The sequence below is a fragment of the Haemaphysalis longicornis genome, unplaced genomic scaffold (assembly GCF_048455015.1).
Source record: "Haemaphysalis longicornis isolate Haplotype H1 unplaced genomic scaffold, Haemaphysalis longicornis Haplotype H1 scaffold_1, whole genome shotgun sequence".
NCBI lineage: Eukaryota > Metazoa > Arthropoda > Arachnida > Ixodida > Ixodidae > Haemaphysalis > Haemaphysalis longicornis.
In genome coordinates this window covers 327,300,187-327,321,010 of record NW_027526203.1, presented here as the reverse complement: position 1 = coordinate 327,321,010, position 20,824 = coordinate 327,300,187, and the positions used below count along the sequence as shown (strand labels likewise).

The 20,824-nt window shown below is 46.3% G+C and overlaps 1 protein-coding gene across 3 annotated transcripts in view; it reads right to left on the bottom strand.

Moving 5' to 3' along the window:
• The window catches only part of LOC144151920 (cytochrome P450 4V2-like), a 113,408-nt gene that overhangs the window by 16,831 nt on the left and 75,753 nt on the right, over positions 1 to 20,824 (bottom strand). For all 3 annotated transcript variants that reach the window (XM_077683098.1, XM_077683106.1, XM_077683092.1), the window contains exons 5-8: positions 9,214 to 9,283; positions 7,402 to 7,528; positions 7,009 to 7,161; positions 1,429 to 1,602 (exon numbers count right to left, since the gene is read on the bottom strand). In XM_077683098.1, coding sequence (XP_077539224.1) covers positions 1,429 to 1,602; positions 7,009 to 7,161; positions 7,402 to 7,528; positions 9,214 to 9,283 — 524 coding nt within the window. The remainder of the gene's footprint in view (positions 1 to 1,428; positions 1,603 to 7,008; positions 7,162 to 7,401; positions 7,529 to 9,213; positions 9,284 to 20,824) is intronic.

Below are 20,824 nucleotides of genomic sequence, written 5' to 3'. Positions count from 1 at the left end.
TTGTTTATATCACAAATTCAACTCCATGGAGCCCACTGGAATTAATGCGTCTGGGGGCAACTTGGAATCATTGCGATATTCACCGGGAATACAGAAATAGGCACTGTCTTGCATATACCTTATCCAAAGACTATTACCCCTCCCTCTGCTCCTTATGTGGTCACGTAATTCCTTTTGTTTTCATTCCTTAGCTTCCAGTGTAGTACGCGCAGGCATCCCTCCAACCTTTTCGCTGGAATTCCATTTTATTTTTATTTTTTTCTGTCTTTTTTGCTCCACTTTGTATTCTGCCGCGTACGTCCCGCTAACTTTATCTTTTCGTTTTTGAGTTTCAGAAAGGGCCTGTTACAGGAATGTTGCTGCTGAAGACACGTGCCATTTCAGTTGTGCGGTTATTGCTTTTTTCTTTTTTGTGTGTGTGTGCGTGGTTTTTCCTCCCTTTTTCTTGTTATTTTTTCTTGTTTCTTTTTACTTGGACCTAGTTATTCCCCCCCTTCTCTACCTTTTCTTTTGACCTGATGCTTGCAGATAGCTTCTGAGAAGGACTCCTCTCACCCCCTGTTCTGCTTCCGGTGTTTCTGAGAACCTTTCGTTAGGCCGCGCGGCGGGCAACAAACTCCCTCGCATCCTTTCTCTCCAAGAATTTCCCAGAATATCAACCTCCGGCTGACTTCCCGCTTACCGACTTCGTGGCTCAAACTATACAACCTTCTTTCCCCCTCAATATCTCCTGCTACATACTCCCAAACCAATCCGCTTTCTCAATTCCACTTCCTTCTCTCCTTTAACCTGGGGACCTACCCCTATACAAAGCGTGCCACCCAGGCGAGGGGTTGCCTTGACGAAGGCACGTCTCTTTGCTGAAACGTTGTGGTTTGTGCCTTGTTAAGTTTTCATATATATATATATATATATATATATATATATATATATATATATATATATATATATATATATATATATATATATATATATATATATATATATATATATATATATAGACTGAAAAGATAAAAACTCACACAGAGCGCGAAAAAAATAAGGTTAGTAGAGACAGAGACAAACGAGAAAGACTTAGAAAATAAAAATAAGTTTACTGACGTTGCAGGGAGAGTCCTCTCCCTGAAACGTCAGTAAACTTATTTTTATTTTCTAAGTCTTTCTCGTTTGTCTCTGTCTCTACTAACCTTATATATATATATATATATATATATATATATATATATATATATATATATATATATATATATATATATATATATATATATATATCGAGACAGGAGAGAGGGAGTATATAGGGTCGGGTAATTTGTGAGTAAAAAGTATGTCTCTCGTAAGCCTAATCTTCTGTATAATAAAATGCTTTTGTTTCCCCTCATTTCTGGGGGAAAAAGAGCCTCAACCACGCACCCTCGCTTCCATACTTGCCTTGACTACACACTCCAAGTACTGCATTTTCTTGGTGTCTTCTATCGTGACATCTCTGTCCGTGTCGTCTGCAAACAGCTCGTCAATTTCTTCTTGCACCTTGGCCTGCACCTCGGGGTGGTTTCCCAGCAAAAAGAGAGTGAAGGTGATGGAACTGGCCGTGGTCTCGAACCCCTGCAAAAATATCAGTGATGAGCTATTTATAGCTTCCGGCACACCGTCACATGAACAAAGGCGGTGAGCACGGACGGGGTTACATTTTTCGCTACATCTTTATATTCGTCATGTATCTTTGCAAGAATCTGTGTGACCAAAGATCTTGTTGGGCTACACTTCTTTGGGGCCACAGGAAAAGAAGGTAAGAGCGATAAAAAGTAGTGGGATCCCTGAGAATATTTTCATACGATGAGAATGCGAAATCGCGCGAGCAGTTTATCGTAGATGTTGGGACGATGAAGGTTCCATAACGGGACAGTAACACCCCTCCTATCACAGGATGTGTCCTATAGTGTAGGGTTAAACTTCACTAATCAGGTCATATTGCGACATGTAGTGAATTGTCTCCGGGGCAGCCCAGAAGCCACAGCGCCATGTTTCTTTACCTCAGGGTAAAACTATAGAGGCGCGCACCTGGGTGTTTTAAGCACGCACTGTGCACGACGATGCACAAGTGGCGCAAATTTGTTCCAGCCGATTTTACGCGAACGAACTCTCCGCGAACTAAAAACAGTTATTCTCGTTTTTTGCATAAAAGAATGGGCATCATAAAATACACCTACAAGAGGTTTACTTGGATACACTGGAGAAAGGGCTGAATGCGTTCTACTGTCGAACCCGAGATCACCGTTTAAAGTTTGCGTCGACTATCTTGGGACAATTGCGCTGTATTGGGCATCGGAAAAGCGTTTGAAAGCCCTACCTTGTTTCTTTAACGGGACCCAGCAACAATTTCTTAAACTATTTTTCAAAACCCGCAAGGCTTTAAAAACATCGCCAAAAAGCGCCTCTAGTGCTGTAGAGACAGGGGTCGCAAAGTACCGCAGACAAATATCAGTGTTTTCTGCCAATTGGGTAAATTTAGAACTGGGGCGCTATTCCAGAAGGCCAGAGTTCCGCCTGCTCCCGAGTTTTGAGCTGCTTGGGTTATGAAAGTAGAGATAGTGCAGCATTCGATACACCTCGAGGGAAACTGCCGGAATGCAGCACGCCTGGCATATTCAGCGCGCTGTATTGGGGCTGCTTACGTTGATACAGTACAGCTTGTGCTATCTTCCGCATGCAGCACCATCTGAAATCTATTTGCAATACTCATTCCCTAGCTTAACCTAGGTAACCCCACTGCTACTTTGAAATCCCCAGCCTCGCTGTTGGCCAGGTCCAGTGGGGGGGGCGGGGCGGTCCGTTTTTCTCGGTGTTCTGTTCTTCCACTGAATTATGTTTACCACGCGGCCTGAGGGCAGTTCCAGTGCAGCTCTGCGCAAAAACCAAGCAAGCAAAGCGGTCGACTGTAGCGAACGGAGCGGGCCCTGCTCCCGACCCTCAAATATGGCTTTTGTTAACGGCTTGCTTGAGTGTGTACGGCGGCCGGTTATCAGAAATCCTCCCGTGTCAAGACCGTGTTTGAGCATTGGTGAGTGCGTTTTAGACATTGAAGTTGTGTCACTTGTCATCGACTGTGTTTTCACGTTGTATGAAGAAGGCTCCCGTGGTAAAATCGTTTCGTCTTGGCCTCTCCTTTCGGTTCGTACAATAGTGAACTCCAGTTCGGACCGAACACCCCCGCGACTGTGGCACCATTGGCTAACGGTGGCCTGGGGACTCCATTTTTGTTTTGTGCTAAGTTCTCGTCGCTACTAGCGGGCATCAAATGACGACTCCGTGGCTACGACGCTACGCCCACACAAAGTGGACGCCATGGGTGGGTGTGGCTTCGGTTGTTACGCCGCGCCCACGAATGGGTTGGGTGTGTTTCGCTGACATAGAACTCGGGGGCAACTTGGGCATGGTTTTTCCCGGCCGAGTTGAACTCGGGTCTCCCGTGGTGGCCGCTGCTGCGGCGTGGTTTATTTTTATGGTTGCCGTAGCAGGCACATTTCTACCCCGACAGGTGTTTTAAACGAAGGAGGATTTCGAGCTCGTTTTTAGCTCTCGAAAAGTGCTGTGCATTGGTTGTGCAGTCGTCTGGCGACAGACCCCTGTTTGCAACGACTTAGAGGCGGCTTTCGCTCCGTGGCCGTTGAGGAGCCAGTATAGTGTGCGCTGCGGTTTTACGCGACGAGCAGCTTCTACGGAAGCGTTGGTGGCGACTTCACCATCGACCGCCACCAGTCGACCGTCAACCGGTGTGTGTACAATACGATCAGTGGAGACGTGTTTGCAAGACCTCGCCTTTCTTTTAGGTGATTTGGCAGGCATGGCTTCGGCAGGTTCCTACCGCGTGTCTATCCGTCTGCAGCCGGAGCGTGCGCTTCAGTTATCGTCTGCTCGCAAAAAAGTTTCGAACGAAGCGTTGCTTGACTGTTCGTTTTCTTTATCATCAGCGCGGCAGACAGACTCCCTCTAGGGGTTGCGCGACGGGCATTTCTTGTGAAAAGGTTTCTGGCAGGACAGCTTACACGTATTACCAACGCCGCCTGCATAATCATTGCCTAACGCGTGAGCGAAAAATGTCCAAACAGCCATTCTCCTTCTGCTCTCTCCTACCCTTTCCCGCTCCGTAGCCTTCCTGCATGCTTTCATGTCCGTTGGCCAGCGCCGCTTATCGGAAACTATGCAAAATAGTTGACAGTTTGTCTAGAGTGCCCCAGGCGACGCTCCTACGCCTTCTTGTTTTTCACCATGCCTGTTTGTCTTGGTCTGTCGCTGATAAAACCGCCTGCGGGAGGGCGGACGAAAAACCACTTGTGCTGCCGTAGGCTGATGCCGGCTTCGCGCGCTTCCCTACTTGGATCACGGACCCAAAATTTTTAAGTGACACATCCCCCCTCTGTCCCCTCCGCATTTCGGCCTTGTTTTGTCCACGCTGTTCGTACTCCGCATCGGTACCCACTTATGAAATTGAGGACTGTACTGTAGAGACGGCTGGACAGCATGGCTGGATCCTCAGCTGCTTATCCTTTTTTCTGTAATCTTCTGAAATTCACAAACATGGGTTATTTTTTAAAAGTAATGGTAGAAGTGAGCGCCTGAACAAAAAATGTGTACGAATTTTTGTCTTCCCTAAATCCTCCAGGGAAAGAAATATCAGTAAAATAATGGCTGTACCATCTGAAACTATCGTTTTTCTGCTTGCTATTTGTCTAACCGAATAATTATATGTTCTTACACTATTTAAGTTCCGCCTCCGACGGCCATCTTTCAAAAAATGCCGCAGGTATGAAGCGAGCGACAAGCTAACAAGATTCTCATTGCGCCCCAGAACCAGCGCCCCGTCGCGGCTAAATGGGAGCGAAACGGCTCTTGAAACTTGACAGGCAAGCTTACAGACTCACGTCGTAAAAGTGGGTGCACCGTTGGCGACTTGCGAGCGGTGACGTAAGGTAGGACGTCCGCCGGCGCGCGCCATATAGCGGATGAGTGCCTGAACTAAGCGTCCCTACCACTCCCATCGGAAAGCCGGTGACGCGTTTGGCAATGTTTATACAGGCGGCGTTGCGTATTACATATACTGTCAAGGAGCCAGTCGACGCACCCATAGCCGAATGAGGTGGTTTATTGGCAGGGGTGGAGCCGATAGGAACGCATGTCCAAACTCAGCTCGTTTCTCGCGCACGCACCTTATGGGGTTCATCTTCTTCCCATACCCCTCACCTGCACCTAGTTTGGTGGTGCCCAGCTTTCGCCACGCACCGTACATTTAAATCTCCCCAACCCCATCCCGATCCACAACAAAGTGATGCACAACTATTATATGAAATAGCGGTTTATTCAATTAAAAGCGGTCTGGCACGGGTTGTTTGAGCGGGTCCTGTATGTGCACTAACCCTCTTGTGATCACCATGAACTGGCCCAGGAATTGCAGGTTCTAAGAACTGGCCCAGTTATTGAGTCTACTGAGAACGACCAGCATTTATTTGTGTATTTTCTCTTACCCTCCCTCCCCATTCCTTTCCCCCATCGTGACCAGTGGTCATCCTTTTCTATTAAAGGTTGTCTCTCTCTCTCTCTCTCTCTCTCTCTCTCTCTCTCTCTCTCTCTCTCTCTCTCTCTCTCTCTCTCTCTCTCTCCCTTGACACGTCATGTCCTCGCGCCTGGATATGACATAATCCTACCTGCCTCTTCCACATCATTTTGATGCTGGTGCGACTCATACCCCGATAGCTTGATGGCCGGTTGCATCTGTTCATTATCCTCGTTAAAATACAATGAACGGCACGTGCCTATTGTCAGAGGAGATCTTAACACATTTCAACGGGTTTTCTTCAGCGTCACCGTCGTATGGCAGGAAGCCGAGCATGAAAAGCGAGTAAATTGGAGAGCTAAGAATTACAGTAACCACGTGAGGCCAGAGGGAGGGTAAGCGGGAGTGGGAAGGGAGCGAAGGAAGAGAGGCTTATGAGGGGATTTATCTGTATGAGAAAAAAAAACGACTATGGAGAGCTTCTTCGAACAAAGGCGGAGAAGAGGGAAATAAAATAAAGCAAACAAATCCGAAAAGTTGTTGTTCTTGTTGCTACTCCTTCCTTTGTAACACATGGCCACTTGGGGGATTGGCCCGCAATTTGGAGCTTTGCGGAACTAACGTTCCGGGTTCGCAAAATTCATAACACTGTGAACGTGAACGTCCTTGAACGTGATGTCACTGGAGTAGGATACTTGCACACCATCCTCGCGGAACCCCGATTCTAGGGAGGCCCTGGCGTGTTCGAGTCTGCTTGCACACTAAGACGAACAAATAAAATACAAGAAACTGACGCAAACACGTAATAGCAGAAAAGAAGCCGTTTAATTCATCCGTGCCAAAAGACAAAGAAACGAAAACGAGGAAGAAGTCGCAAGTGCAATGTATTAGGAAAGAAGTTGCTTATACGTATCGCGAGGCTTTCGCCTTAAAAGCACGTAGGCAGACTGGACGGCACCGAGGAAATTTTGTGTCGAAAAGCGGAGGGTATCGATAACGTAGTACGAGCAGCAACTGTTTTGAATGCGGCGCGCTTCTATCATCGCTTTCTTTTTTTTTTGCCAGTCGGCCATAGTAACGTGATTGCACTGTCTGCCACCGACGGCAGAAACTACTACTTAGGACTAAAAATTTACCCGCTGCGGTGGCTCAGTGGCTAAGGCGTTGCGCTGCTGAGCACTAGGTCGCGGGCTCGATTCCTGGCCGCGGCGGCCACTTTTCTGATGGAGGCGAAAAGCAAAAACGCTCGTGTCTAGGAGATTTTTCCGAACGTAAAGATTCCCAGGTGGTAAAAATTAATCCGGAGCCCTCCCCTAGGGCGCGCCTCATCGCCTGCGTTGCGTGGGCGCGTTAAAACCTACAATCAATCAAATGAGTCATAGAAGTCTAATTTACATTTCTCAATAAGCGTGCAGGCATGCACGAGAACATCGACTGTGGTGAGAGCGCGAATAACGTACCCCAATGAAAATTGAAGTGACTTCATTCTTCACCTCTTCTTCGGTAAGCGTTCCATCCACCACGTGCATATGGATAAGTAGGTCTAGAAGAGACTTCTTCGAGTCAGCTGCGACTTTCCCCGCCTTGTATTCAGCTAGCCGTTGTTTCACGATCTGGAACGGGGTGATGGCTCTTATTATAACCATCGAGATGTCTCGTCGATAGTAAGCGGAACGTCGTTCCCGAAGGAATATACGGTCTCCTCCTTTCATTATTATTCGGTTGGCGCAACCATTCATACGTCTGTACAAATACCCTTTAAAAATCTTGGAAAAAGGAGAGAAAAGGGAACCAAATGAATTAAATAATTACATGTATAAAAATGAAATGAACTACACTTTCAATGCGCTTACCCGTCTGTTGTAGTCGTGGATAAATTTGACGTTTTTCCTGAAGTCCTTCGACGCTTGAGTCAAGTTGTAAATAGCATCAAGCCAGTGCGCGATATTCAACATTCGTGCTATTATGCTGGCACCAATCCTATTGATGGGGAGAAAAAATAATTAGACGGAAAGAGACAAGCGGTTTACTATGAAACTATTTCCCTGTAGAGGGCTCCTGATGTGTTGTAGTATGATTTTGTTGAATGGAACGGGGTGTACCAGACGCTTACAAGAATATCATCCTACTGATCACATAAAATACCTAGAAATTTTGCATGATATTGAGAAAACCTTCCAACGCTGACTTTGAAATTCGATAACTCAGGGTTTTTATTTCGGATATGTCTGTACGCAGGTCTATACGCTTATTAGAGTTTGATTTAACAGAACTTTATTTCCAAAGCTAACTTCTCACGTTTGGAGGCACTGGTAAAACGACTTACCGTAATTACCCGATTCTAACGCGCCCCCGATTCTAACGCGCACCCTATTTCCTGGCAAAAAAAAACAAAAAAACTTGCGCCTCCGATTGTAACGCGCACGGAACTTTGTGAGCAATAAAAACGAATGCGAGATAAACGGGCGATTTATTTCTCGAAGTAATCTCACCCATCTCCTTCCTCGTCGCTCTCCGCTGACCCCAATATCTCGTCCTCGGTGCCGTCAAGCGCGTTCGCGATGCCACACTTCATAACGAACGTTCAACCATGATCGATGGGATCGTGGCCCACGCCTCGCACGCCCATCCTGCGAACTTCTCCAGAGGCGCACACTTCAGCCGTCCACTCGTTTTGAACGCGTGAGAGCCGCTGCTGCCATTGCTGTTTCAAGTGAGCAAGTGGAACGATTTGACGATTTGTGTGAACGCCGATAGAATAGCCTGGGCGCCTATGCTTCCTGCGTCCGAAAAATTGTTGCTAAAAGCTTTGGCGCCAACTTGAGATGGCGATGGGCGAGAAGAAATTTCCGTTGTTTCGGCAGTTTCGGTTTCGTATCCGATTCTAACGCGCATGCGATTTTTCGACCTATTTTTCCGGAAAAAAGGTGCGCGTTAGAATCGGGTAATTACGGTATTCAAAGCTTTAGTAAACCCGAGTAGCTTAGCGGCCCATCTGTGGCAGTATTGCTTTCTTCTGATACTGTCGCGAGCCCTTGGCTGATTCTACAGGCGAAAAATAAGTGAGTCTTATTACCAAAGATCATTTAAAAAATATGGCTGGCAATGATTTGTCTGCAAGAGGTGGGAAGACTACAACGAAGGTGGGATGATTAGTTTTATGCTACTTCTGCTGTCTGAACGATCATATAATCACATGCATGCGTTTCCCAACAGGCGCTTGTATTTTAAAACCTTTCCTGCTGTCTCCAATTGGTTTGAGAAGGCTGAGGCTGGCTTAGACCTAATTCTTCGCGGCGAATTCGTAGCTTTGGCTAAGTTTAGGTAGTTATAATAAATACACCGGAATTTGCAATGTACGTTGAAGGTGCACTGCGTAAATAAAAATGTTATTGCCATTTGCCCTTACAACAAAAAATGACAGGTGGCGAAATACCTTGCGGCAGCCCGCAAAAAAATGTAGGCATTGAGGGTTGTGGTTGGTCGTATAACTGAGGTATAAATCATGTGCCACAACGGCAGATGTTTTGCGGAAAGTTTATAAATAAACCGACAAAGCACAATCGATGCACAGTGCACGTTTTGGGCACATAACGTTCCATAGGAGGCCTCTTAATAGAAGAACCACTTTTTAGCAAAGTGTTGAGAGAGTATGTCGTGCTTACTCGTCATTGATCTCCAGCAGTCGCAACCGCTGCACCTCCGCTTCATCGATCTGCACTCCTAGCGCCGTCTCTACACATGATAAAAATATAACACACAAATGTACACTGTAGTCAGAAGGCTAATATAACAGTGTGCACGTATTTTCAAGCATTCCTTGTGGACTAACTCAGTGTACACATGCTGTGCTGAAGAGCTTCAATCAGAAATCACTGGGTGGTGGTGGTGGAGGAGGGTGGTGGGGGAGGGATAGTCTGTCTTGTTTTTACAGGCGTTTAATTCTAGCAAAACATTCTTATGTAGGCAGGTGCGGATTTGCACCACAGATTAGTCCCGCTGGTTTTTCCGCCAGGCTAAGGCTTAGCTGCTGAATCCAAAAAGCATAGACGGTTGTGCATCAGTTCGCACGCTGCGCAAGGTTTTGATGAATTTAATTTATTATACAGTAGGTTTTTCTTGAGAAGGATCATTTCGTCAAATAACGACGATGTGGTACTGCCTCTAGAGAAAGCAGTTCTCTAAATGTCACGACACATTGCCAAGGTCTTTATTATTATTGAGCCTCACCTACCGCTCAATGCACGTATCTCAGGTCACGAAATGAAATCCCGACAACTTTATTCCTTTTCATTACGCCCTGCGTGTTTTAGTTAAGGCGCGCCAATAAATGATACTTAAATACAGGAACAGTAGATCAAGAAACAACGAAGAAAACGTAATATTGTGCGGGGTCCAACGCGTAAGAACGAAGATGACCACTTGCTACCTTAAGTAATATCATGCCCCGATGAACGGTATTGTCACGAGGATAGGTAGCAGCTCACCTAAAAGAGAAAAAATGTTTTGTCGCATAATGTTTTGTCGTAGAATGAAGATCTATGCTTCCGTTGATGGAAAAGTGGTCGTTGTGCCATAAAGCGTGTCCTTTATTTCCGCTAAATATAAGATTAATAGCCGCATTGCAGCTTATGTTACAAAGAATAGCAGACTGTCCTGTCATTTACTAAGCATGCCTTTTATAGTGGCGTAGCGGCTCATTCCAAGTAGAATAGCAGGCTGTCATGTGTTTTATTTCAGCTAAACATGCCCTTAAATGTGGCGTTGTGGCTGATCACAAAAAGAAAACCCGGCGATCGTAGTATATTTTTCAGGGGCACCGATGAGGTCAAGCAGCAAATGGTCAAGCACCAAAACTAGGTTTGGCCTGATTACACTTGCGCCGACACAAACTATTCTTTATTGAAACAGATCCTCCGCTGTGAGCAGACCAGCAGCATAATAAAATGTGGAGTGTTGTCTCCTCAGCCCCACAGTTACCATAGTTGGTTAGGAGGTCCCACTGCTATCACTGTGGCGGCTTGTTCAGGCGAATGCGATGGTAAGGCGTTTCCATTTGCAGGGATGTCTTTGAGCACACTTGCTTCCGCAGCAGGTCAGTATAATGGAAAGACGTTAAAGTTACGCCAGGGTCTTTTAATGGTCATGCTCTTGCATGCACTATAATCGTTTTAGTTTGACCGCTACTTAACATCCTACCCCAGGTAAAGCATTTTGCGAAAACCATACTTTTTTTTAAATCTCGATATTGAAGTCTATCACACGCAGCCTCATTTACTTGCTGCTTTCTGCCAATTCCACAATGTCCCGGAAACCACTGAAAGGTAATTTGATGTCCAGCGGCATGGGCATGGGTGGTGGAGTGTCCATTGAAAATATTTGTGAGTGAATTACCGGATGAATATCTTAGTGCTCTGGTGGGGTGCTCTGAAGTCAGCGATTCAATGACGCCGTAGCTACTGCTTCTTTAATGACATTAGGCTCGGCTGTTCTTGGCGACCTTGCCAGCTCAAGAAGGAACGAGTACACTTTGGTCTGTAGAAAGCACACGCATTCTGCCAACATTGTTTTGAGATGAGACAAAGCCGCTAGTATTGGTGTGGACAGAAGCTCGGGAAAACAATTGCTTATTCAAGAGGCATAACCAGTGGTATGCGATTCGTTGAATGAATTATTGCTGTACGATTGCCGGTTCCGAGTGAGGAGAGAGGACAAGGGAGAATATTTGGTGGAATTGATCGTGTGGCTTGAGAGAGGATGCAGAACTGATGCCCGAAGTTTGAATAATGGTAGCTTGAGGAACGTGTATTACAGATGGCGACGGAGGGTAGGCCGAGGTGTCTTCAAATCAATCAATCAATCAATCAATCAATCAATCAATCAATCAATCAATCAATCAATCAATCAATCAATCAATCAATCAATCAATCAATCAATCAATCAATCAGTAAATCAATCAATCAACCACTCAATCAATGGATCGCTTAATTAATCATAAGACGAAGCAAATCCAGGGGCAAACATCCACTTAAGCTACACAAACTTTCTATACCCCTTTTTTCCGAAAATGTGTAAAAATCTTGTCCCATGGCACGCAGCTATAAAAGCTGTATTGGCTAAAAAAGGTGTAAGGATGGAACAATGGTGTTTTGTAAACAATCTAAAACAAGAGCGTGGGCAGTGCAGCTACGCGTGACAATGTGGCTCGCCTGAGTGCGCAGCATGACATGCAGACACTTTCAACCCGCGCACATGGACCACATACGAATTGAGCAATAAACCAACCGGATGCATCAGGAGAGCGAGTGCATACTTACACCATAACACATCTGCTCTTCTTGCTTTTATAGCCGGTAGAGGAAAGTCCTCCGATATAGTCAGTGGGCTTGTCGCAGAAATCAAATATTTTAGCGATAATTTTGCAATTATGCATTTTAATGTGAGCATATTTAAGTACGCATGCGGATTTGCAAAAACGTTTTAATCGTGAGGTAGTTATTATGTTCAATAAGTCATAAAAGTTTATTGAATACCAAACATTTATTCCAGACCATTTCAACTCCGACCAAGTGGGGTGTTCATTATTTCAACACGCTTTCTCCCACAGGGTTGTAAAACTACTAATTAGGGTGTGGAAAACTGCGAAAAAAGATGCGAAGGACCTCCTCCATATTCGGAGCTATTTTATATCCGTTATACGGATGGACTGAACATTTTCTACAAGCGAAGGGATATTTTGTGCCTCGCAAGGCTTAAAACAATATGCACTGACACAATTTATTACAAGCTGAGCTGTTTAAGCTTGAGCTAGGTTCAGTGGCATTAGGAAAAAAAATACAAAGAAAAATAACTGTGCCACCTGTAAAGGATTAACCACCGCAGATAGGGTTTTATAAGAATGAAGCCAGATTTCAAGCTTGTTTGAGTGTGGCAACCAGAGGGGCATGCGTATGCGCAGCTGTTGTTATACTATTTTAAGGGTACTAGTATTTTTCAGATACTAAAACGCAATAAAATTGGCCCTCCTTGCACTAGTTGTGCAAGGCTGCAGAAACAGCGGCGCTGGGGGTCGACCTACCTTGTTTCCCCTTTGAATCCGCTATCAGCGTGGGGGACACACTCGAACAGCCTTGTAAAATCCGGCTAAACTTGGCCTCCCCCCTCTGCACTTCGGCGAGCGTAGGAAGGGCATAACCTAACATAACTTACCATAGCCTAGCGAAACCCAGCGAAACGTAGCAACTCCGGAAGAAGCCAGGATGACCCCGAGCTCAGGGTTCTTTAAAGCAGAGCTTTCTACGTCTACCAGCCAGCGGTTCTTTCGTGGCGTGCAGGACACGGAACTCACAACGCGGCTGGGGAGGCAGAGGGCGCTTTTCACTAGCGGAGTGCAGTCTAGAGGGCGCGGCGATAGGGCGCTATTACAAAGCGTTCCCTGTGCTCACCCTGGCGGGCGTGTCGGCGGAACCGTTCAGTCGGCTTTCTCGTCTATTTTAGCGACGCTGTTGGGCCTGTTTTGGGCCCAGTTTTTCGGCTGTGTTCCCCCTGTTCCGGCAGCCTGCTTGTGGGACAGTGTTTTGTCGCGCCGTCGGGCGAAAGTATGGAAGACGGATATCAAGCCCTTGGTCACGAATGAAAAGCTGGAGGAATGAAAGAATCAAAAGAAACCGTTTCAGAAACTTCAAGAAAACAGCGCAGAAGACGGGACTAAGCAAGAAACACAGTGTACCAACAAGCCGTTCAGCACATCCTTCTGCATTTGATGAGCGGTGGGTGGACGTGCTTCATCACTTCGGAACAAATGACGTGCCTTGCAACAATATCCATACCCAGCTTTCTCGCTCAAAATTACAACCTCTCGGGAACCTAGAAAAACCACTTTAGGAAAATGATATTTGGCATAAAGCTAGAAGTCAACGTGAAGATTAAAACGCTAAAAGAACATTTCAGGTTTCTGACTATTTGTTTGTGTAATTCGCTGTCAAATCTAACTCCCCATGCATTTCTATGGGATAGTTCCCATGGCTCAGGAACCCAGTCGCGCAACGTGCGCGACTTGAAACTGTGCACAAAGCAAGCATTCACCCCAAATATTAGCTGTGCAAAAGTACTTCTCATTTCGCTAAAAAATTGCAGAGTAATCACTGTTGAAAGGACTGCCATGAGCGGGAAAGCTGCACATGCAAGACAATCCTCGAGTACGCCATGTGCTTGCCAGGCACAAACGCACCAGTGGAAAGGGCGTTTTTCTTGCGGACGGTAGAGAAGACGCCGCTACATTTGACCACGCTGAAAGCAATGATGTTGCTTGAGATTAATTTGCACATGACGCGTGAAGCGGTACTACAGCAAAAATGAAGAACTGGTGACGGAAATTCGTCGAAGCAACAAGTATCAGTTGCTGCCCAGGAAGGCCACATGGGGAAGATGAAGTAATGCGAAGTGCAGTTTATCATTTTGTTCATGTGCCACATTCTTCCTCACACCCGTCCCCCCCCCCCCCCATCCGACGGCCCGCATTTTCTGTCCCGCGTTGGTGTCCGAGGAATATGGTCGCTTTAGTCTTGGCGCAGCTTTGCATCCATTGCGCGCTTACTTCGCGCGGCTTGATTAACTTGTTCGACAGCACCTCCTGGGTAACCCGGACCCGACGGAATTAGGTGGTGGTACGGTAAAATTACGTTAAGGATTGGTTTGCAGGGCGGGAAAACAAAATGTAGAGAACACTTACAGACATCTGGTCGCTAGAGAAACGCCACCTTTTGCGTACTGCTTGTGACGAATGGGACTTCGGTTTCTAACTTGCTGAATACCAATTCGGTTGTGTTTTAACAGGTATTACAAAATACGAATGGAGCAGCTGGTTCCGATAAAGGGCGATTATAAAAGTTCAGTCGGCATTCTCGCAATTCTTAAACTTACGAAACTATTTAGTTTAAATCTGTATAAATGGGAATCACTAAGCTCACGTGCCGGAGTGTGTCGGTGTCTGTGCTTGTGTCACGCGGTGGTGTAGCCCCAGCTAGCACATCAGGATGGCTAGGTTCCGCTGTCTCACCCTTCGGAACACACTCCTCTCCGTTTTCTTCCTGCCGACGCACGTCCGGGCTACAGCGGCGGTGTCCGCCGCTCGAGCCCTGTCGTGGCCGACGCTGCTGCGTTCGGTACGGCGCCCCCGCGAATCCCAGGTAACGGCTGCCAGAATCTCTGGTTTCACTCTTTCTAGAGCCGGGTGTGTGAATTAAACTGACGTCGCATGTGGAGTTGTTGTGTGGGTCCATCACAGGTTTGCTTTCCAACCACCTTCACAGCGTGGTTTAGAACCATTTTTTTTTTTGCAACTGAGCACCTATATTACACCCTTTCAACAGCCTACAGAAAACCAAGGTTGTTGCAGTCGGTCAACACCCTTTTCGCCATACAAAGATTGTTAAGTTACAAATTAGGGTGTCGGAACCTAAGAAAAAGGGCGTAACGACTTTCCAACACCGTTATACTACTTATACCACACATTGTTTAGGCAGTAAGGCCGTAAAAACGTTTTGTGTGTATATATAGTCTGTTTAATTTTATAAGCTCAAATTGACGTTTCACTTGCCAAAGCTAAACTTGGGCCCTGAGGCGCACCGTTTATAGAAACGAGCGATCATTGCAGCCGAACATTTTTTTTTTTGCTTTTGAACATTTCTTACGAGGTGGGCAGGAGGGTATGAGGAGATGTCTTGTACTTCGCAGTGCAACTATGCATGCATGCATATCAATCAACTGCTGAACACCTTTTCCGCACCCTTTCAACACCCTACCAAAAGCCAAGGGTGTTGAAGTTGGTCAACTAACGTGTAATAGTCACAACTCATCATGGTAGTCACCCCTCGTCTGGTGTAAGAAGCCTTGTCACTGGCAGGGCTGACCTGACCAGTTCACATTAAACGGCCCTCCCACCTCCACCTCCACCTCCTCTCTCTCTCTCTCTCTCTCTTCCACACAAAAAAAGGTGTAGGGCTACCAATAAACGGTGCTGAGATTCCTGAAAAGGGTGCAATGGCTTCCCAACACCCCTTTTCCACTTATACTACACCATTTTTGACTAAAAAGGGTGTAAAAAGTGCAATGCGGCAGAGATATCTGCAGCTCAAAGGGAAGCTTGGGATCAAGGACGTATGTAGATAAAAAATGGTGGCAAGCGTCAACGCGTCAGCGCTTACCTAGGGAAGTTTTGTAAAGAAGCTTGTTATTTCCAGGGACGCGCCTTGTCGCTTCCTCGGCGTCGCGAGCGTGGCTTGTTCTGCTGTCTTTGCCGATAGCAAAGGCTCAGGATGCAAGGCGGGAATGAGCTTCTCCTCCGTACTCTCGTTCGGCCCATTGGTAAACTCGTTGCTATCTGCGGACACCTTGACGATACTCCGACATCGCGAGACTGCGCTGTTTAATGCGCCTCGTATTTTCATCCTATGTACTCGGGGTTTCATAACCTCTCTAATACAAAGAAACAGTTCAGTCCAATGTTGAAGCCGAATTTTCCCTCGGGCGAAAGTCTGGGTGCTGTCCGTCAATGCCCGGCCCGGATTCATTTTCCCCAATCACCCGCTGCACACCCGTCTCTCTCATGTTGACCATTGGCCACATTGACTCGGTGCCCTTCCCCGCTAGAAAAAATGTGGCAAGAAAATAGTTGAGACAATGCCCTAAAAACGTGCACGCAGATCTTACTTCGTATGAAAAATGAGCGACACCCTGCTGTGGCACGATCAAAACGAACCAAATTCATTTGGCCAATGGGATTTCGCTTTTGGTGTGACTGTTCGGGCTGTTTTGTGGGTGTTTTCATGATTTTTTTTTTTTGCTTTTTAGAGCTGTCTTCTCATGAGTTCAGAGAGCGATGAGGAGATCGGTGAATGACCTGCCGCCGCACGTCTAGGAAAACGTGAACCAAAGTGAACGAAATGAAACTGCGAGGTGTGATACTATCATTTTATCTCGTCTCCCTCGTCCTTATGGAGTAAATCTGGTTATTATTATTATTATAACTTTTGAGGGCTGGATCGCGCCCATTTTGCTGCAACTTGTGCAATTCTACCAAGTCGGGCGCTAAAAGCCTATAAACGGTACCTCCGGCGAGGTCGTTCCGTTCCGGCCAAAATCATTCCGCCGGCCGGAACGCCCGGCGGATGGCGGAAGGGGTTGAAACGGTCTCTCCGTCACACCGCGCACTCCGGCGCCGCTAGAGCCATCTTATTGGCCGGCGAGTCCAATGACGTGCGTGCAATGCTCTTACTTTTTTTTTATTAATGCGTGCTCGATTCGAAGACGTTTGTTGTGTACTTTCGCCGTTGAGAGGCCGCGATATGGATTTACGCGAACTTCAGTAGTGTGAGAGCAGTCTGGAAAAACTAACCTGACCTGGGCAATGGTCGTGCTTGCGCGAGAAACGCGCAGCGCCCCGCGTCGTGTGTTGCACCTGGGCGTCAATATTTGTGTAAAGCACAAAGCTACATAACAAGCTGCCAGCCGGCGCCCGCGCGACTGCACAAAGGCAATCGTAGGTAAAAACTGTCGGCAGCTGATTTTAAGCAACGCACGTACATACCGCGGTTTGCTGTGCATGTTTACGCCATTTGTTTAGATACCCTTATTTATCATCGCTAGGCAGCTACTCCAGGATACTGATTATTAAAACCAAACAAGCCGCGGATCTCGTTAGGGGCGAACGGAACTGATAGTACAGTGAAGCTAGAAGTGTCTAGTTCATATCGTAGCATCGCCCCCGCTCCCCCGCCGACCTCCCGCTTGTCATTATATTCGACCCGTAGCCGTAGGACACCGCGAGACGCTGCCGCTTCCCATCACTTATTTAGCCTCCGCAGGAATTTAGATCAAGGGTCATAATATAGTTTTAAACCTACAATTTCATTACCCAACAGCGCTTGCGCAAGTTTATTCAGCTTAGATTTTAAGTGACCCCAGTTTGCGAACTGTTCAGTCAACTGGGGCGGGTGGATCGCCATATCCCCCCCTTAACAACAAGTACCCATCTTCCAACCTCTCCCTCACACAAACCCCTAACAACTCCACAATTCCGTAAATATTTTAAAATGACTGCAAACCAAGCAGCCTCATCAAGAAATGAGCATGACTAAGTCCTAGGAATACCCATGTACGCTCCAAACGAAAAATATGACGCGTTGGGTGTGCGCAACACTTTCGAAGAACAAATCAAGGCGCAAGCCGTGCAACACAATGCGCACCTAGAGCACCTCACCAAGACAGCCGCGAGCAGACACCTATTAGACAGCCTGCGCATTTTATACGAGAATACCGTCGGCGACAACATCTCCACCCCTGCGGAGAGAGCTGTGAGTCCAGGAACTTGAGGAAATCGGCACGTTGTTTGTATTGACACAGCCACGTGGAGCTATGGTTTCAGCCGCTACCGACTGCTCGAGAAAAGTTCTTGAACCCTGCTCCACCCAAACAACTAAAGGAGGACGAAGAACTGGCCTTTGCCCTAGCCCTATATAGCAGCTACCCAAGTGTGGAAAACGATTAGCGATTCCCATCAAGCGATCTGCAAAAGGAAGAATTTCCAGCGGAAGACGCAGGATCTTTACCCGCCATGAGATGAACCAAAACACCAGACCCCCGCACATGTGGCACTACAAGGCAACGAACGGGCCAACGAGGCTGCCCGAGATCTCACCCACCAAGAGCCCCAGCACACATTCCACAGACAACTCCAAAGATCGCGTCTGTTCTCGCCGAGACGTGCTTGTTCACTACAAAGGGGAAAGACGAAGCCACCCGGCTGCTGGCCCCTCGCTCACCAAGAAACAAGAAGTGGCGTGTAGACGTCTCAAGATGATCACTTATCCAAACCCAAGGCTGTACTGGCCCTTCCATTTGGAAATAGACAACGCTGGATGTAAACACTGCCCAAAGCTTGCGACCTTGGCTCGCATGCTATGGGAACGCCCCAGTATACAGACATGGGTTCGAAAATTCAAAAGGAACATTTATTATCACTAGTAAGGAGCAAGGGGAAACAGTGCCGCACAGCGAAAAGCCTGAAATCCAACAGTGGGCCATCCAAAGGAAGGCATCGCCAGGTGTTAAGGCATCTTGGCTGTCGTCTAGAATGCCACAGGCCTAAATAGGCCTCCCCTTTCGACCGCATAAAGTTATTTCCTCCTCCTCCGGATCGATCGGAGTTCAACATTTTCTAAACTAGCCATAGGATTTACTTGAAGTGAATTTAGTGCTGCAAAATATCACGAGCTAATTGCTAATTGGGCATATTTCAGAAAACTTCAGTGACAGAGAAGGATAATAGAACACTCAAAATAAATTCAACAAGACCCAAATTTAATGTCCACATGTGCCCAAATGCCCAGCTGTCAGTTGTACCACTGATGACGACCTTTGAAGGTTGGAATTCTGCAAATGCACGCAGCATTGTTTGCGAAACAGGGACTACAAGTTTATAGTGGCATGGGAGCACAAAGGGAAAGACACGTGAGCGTGGGGGTGCAAAAAAACATCTCTTGGTGCAACATCATCCACCCACCAGTTACGTATCCAGGATTTCATTTCGGGGGAGGATTGGGGCCAAAAAAGGTAATAAAAGAGCATGAAAGGATGAAAGTGCACACAAAAAAAAATACAAGCCAGAGCAAGGAATTCATTACAAAGAAAAACAGCTTTGTTATCTAACTCAACAGCCCGCACAAGCACTGTTTGAATTGCCTGCACAGTGGACGAGCAGATATCACCCTCATACCGAAGATCCACAAACCTCCAACTACGCCTGTACCTCTTCTGTTGGCAAAACATTTGAACACTTGGTACATACAAAAATCACCACGCACCTTGAACAAGCGGACAGTATCCTTATGCCATGTTTGGCTTTTGTACCGGACTGTTGGCTCAACACACGCTGTTACAGCCAAAAAAGGCGAAGAAAAAATTCTGGAGGCTCCGTTACATCACCTCTTTTTCAATGCTAATTACTCCACTCACCCATAAGACTTCACCAAATCTCAGACCTTCATTACACTCTCTATGCCGACAACATCATACTGTGGACAATTCAAGGTCAGTTGGAGCCGACACGACACCCTACAGCAAGCTATAGATACAATCAACACGTATCTCATACCAAAAGAACTACGCTTCCAAGCCGAGAAGTCTGCACTACTGATGCTTCGCTTACGCACGCGAGAAAGACCTGCCGAAACCCCATCAAATTCTACTCTGGCGATTAAAAACACTCCTATCCCCCAAGTTTCTGCTCTGTGTAATCTTGGCGTTCCTTTGCATCGTGATGGCCCGAGTGCTGCCCTTAGCCTCCAACTCACTAAAGCATGTTCGCAACTTACATGCCTCACTCAACGTCTAAGACACCAACACGCAGTACTCAGAGAGGATGAATCTTGCAAGCAAGCTCAAACAGGCCCTGCTGCTTAGTCGCATCACCTACAGGATGACTTATACTCCAGTCGAACCCCCCTGAATTAAGAAAATTTGATATGTTAAGGGGGAACATGGGTCTTTCGGACCAAAAAATTTCCCAAAAAAGCATTTTTTCAGGTATCACTTTTCTCTTGATTTGCAGTTTTTCCTCCAAGAATTCCATATGTGGAACAGTGCCACCGACTTATAAAAGCCATAGAAGCCCAATTTTAATAAACAAATAATTATTTTCCCATAATTCCACACTTTTTCGCCTCGAGTGGTATCGCAGTGATACAAAACTCTCGAGAGGTACTATCAGCATCAAATGAAACGCTAACACGAAAATATGAACCTGAACACACAAATAGCACGATTTCTTTCCATGCAAGTTAAATGACGTGTTGCTTAGTTACAAAAACAAAGTTCGAAACAGGGGATTTCCAAACATAACAATAGCAAGCCATTATATGAACTCTACGAACAGTACTTTTCAATTTTGCACGTTCCGGTTCATATTTTAATGTTCGCGTTTCATTTGACGCCAATAGTACATCCCAGCATGTAGTGCAGCTAGAAATGATCGTTTCTTTCGCACTGTGAAGCTGAATGTGTAAGCCATGCGATATGGGAAGCAGATTTTGCATTTTGTGTTTCAGTAGTTGTTTAATTAGCATTATTTTTAATTGGTTAGCAGTAGTAGTTCAAACCTAGAAGTTAGAGTTGGTGTAAACTTGTATGTGATTGCAAAACAAAAAAACTGCTTCACGTTTCATTCTCCACCACTTCTGGTATCTATTCATGTCTTGCTGGCAATCTTTTGTTGAATAG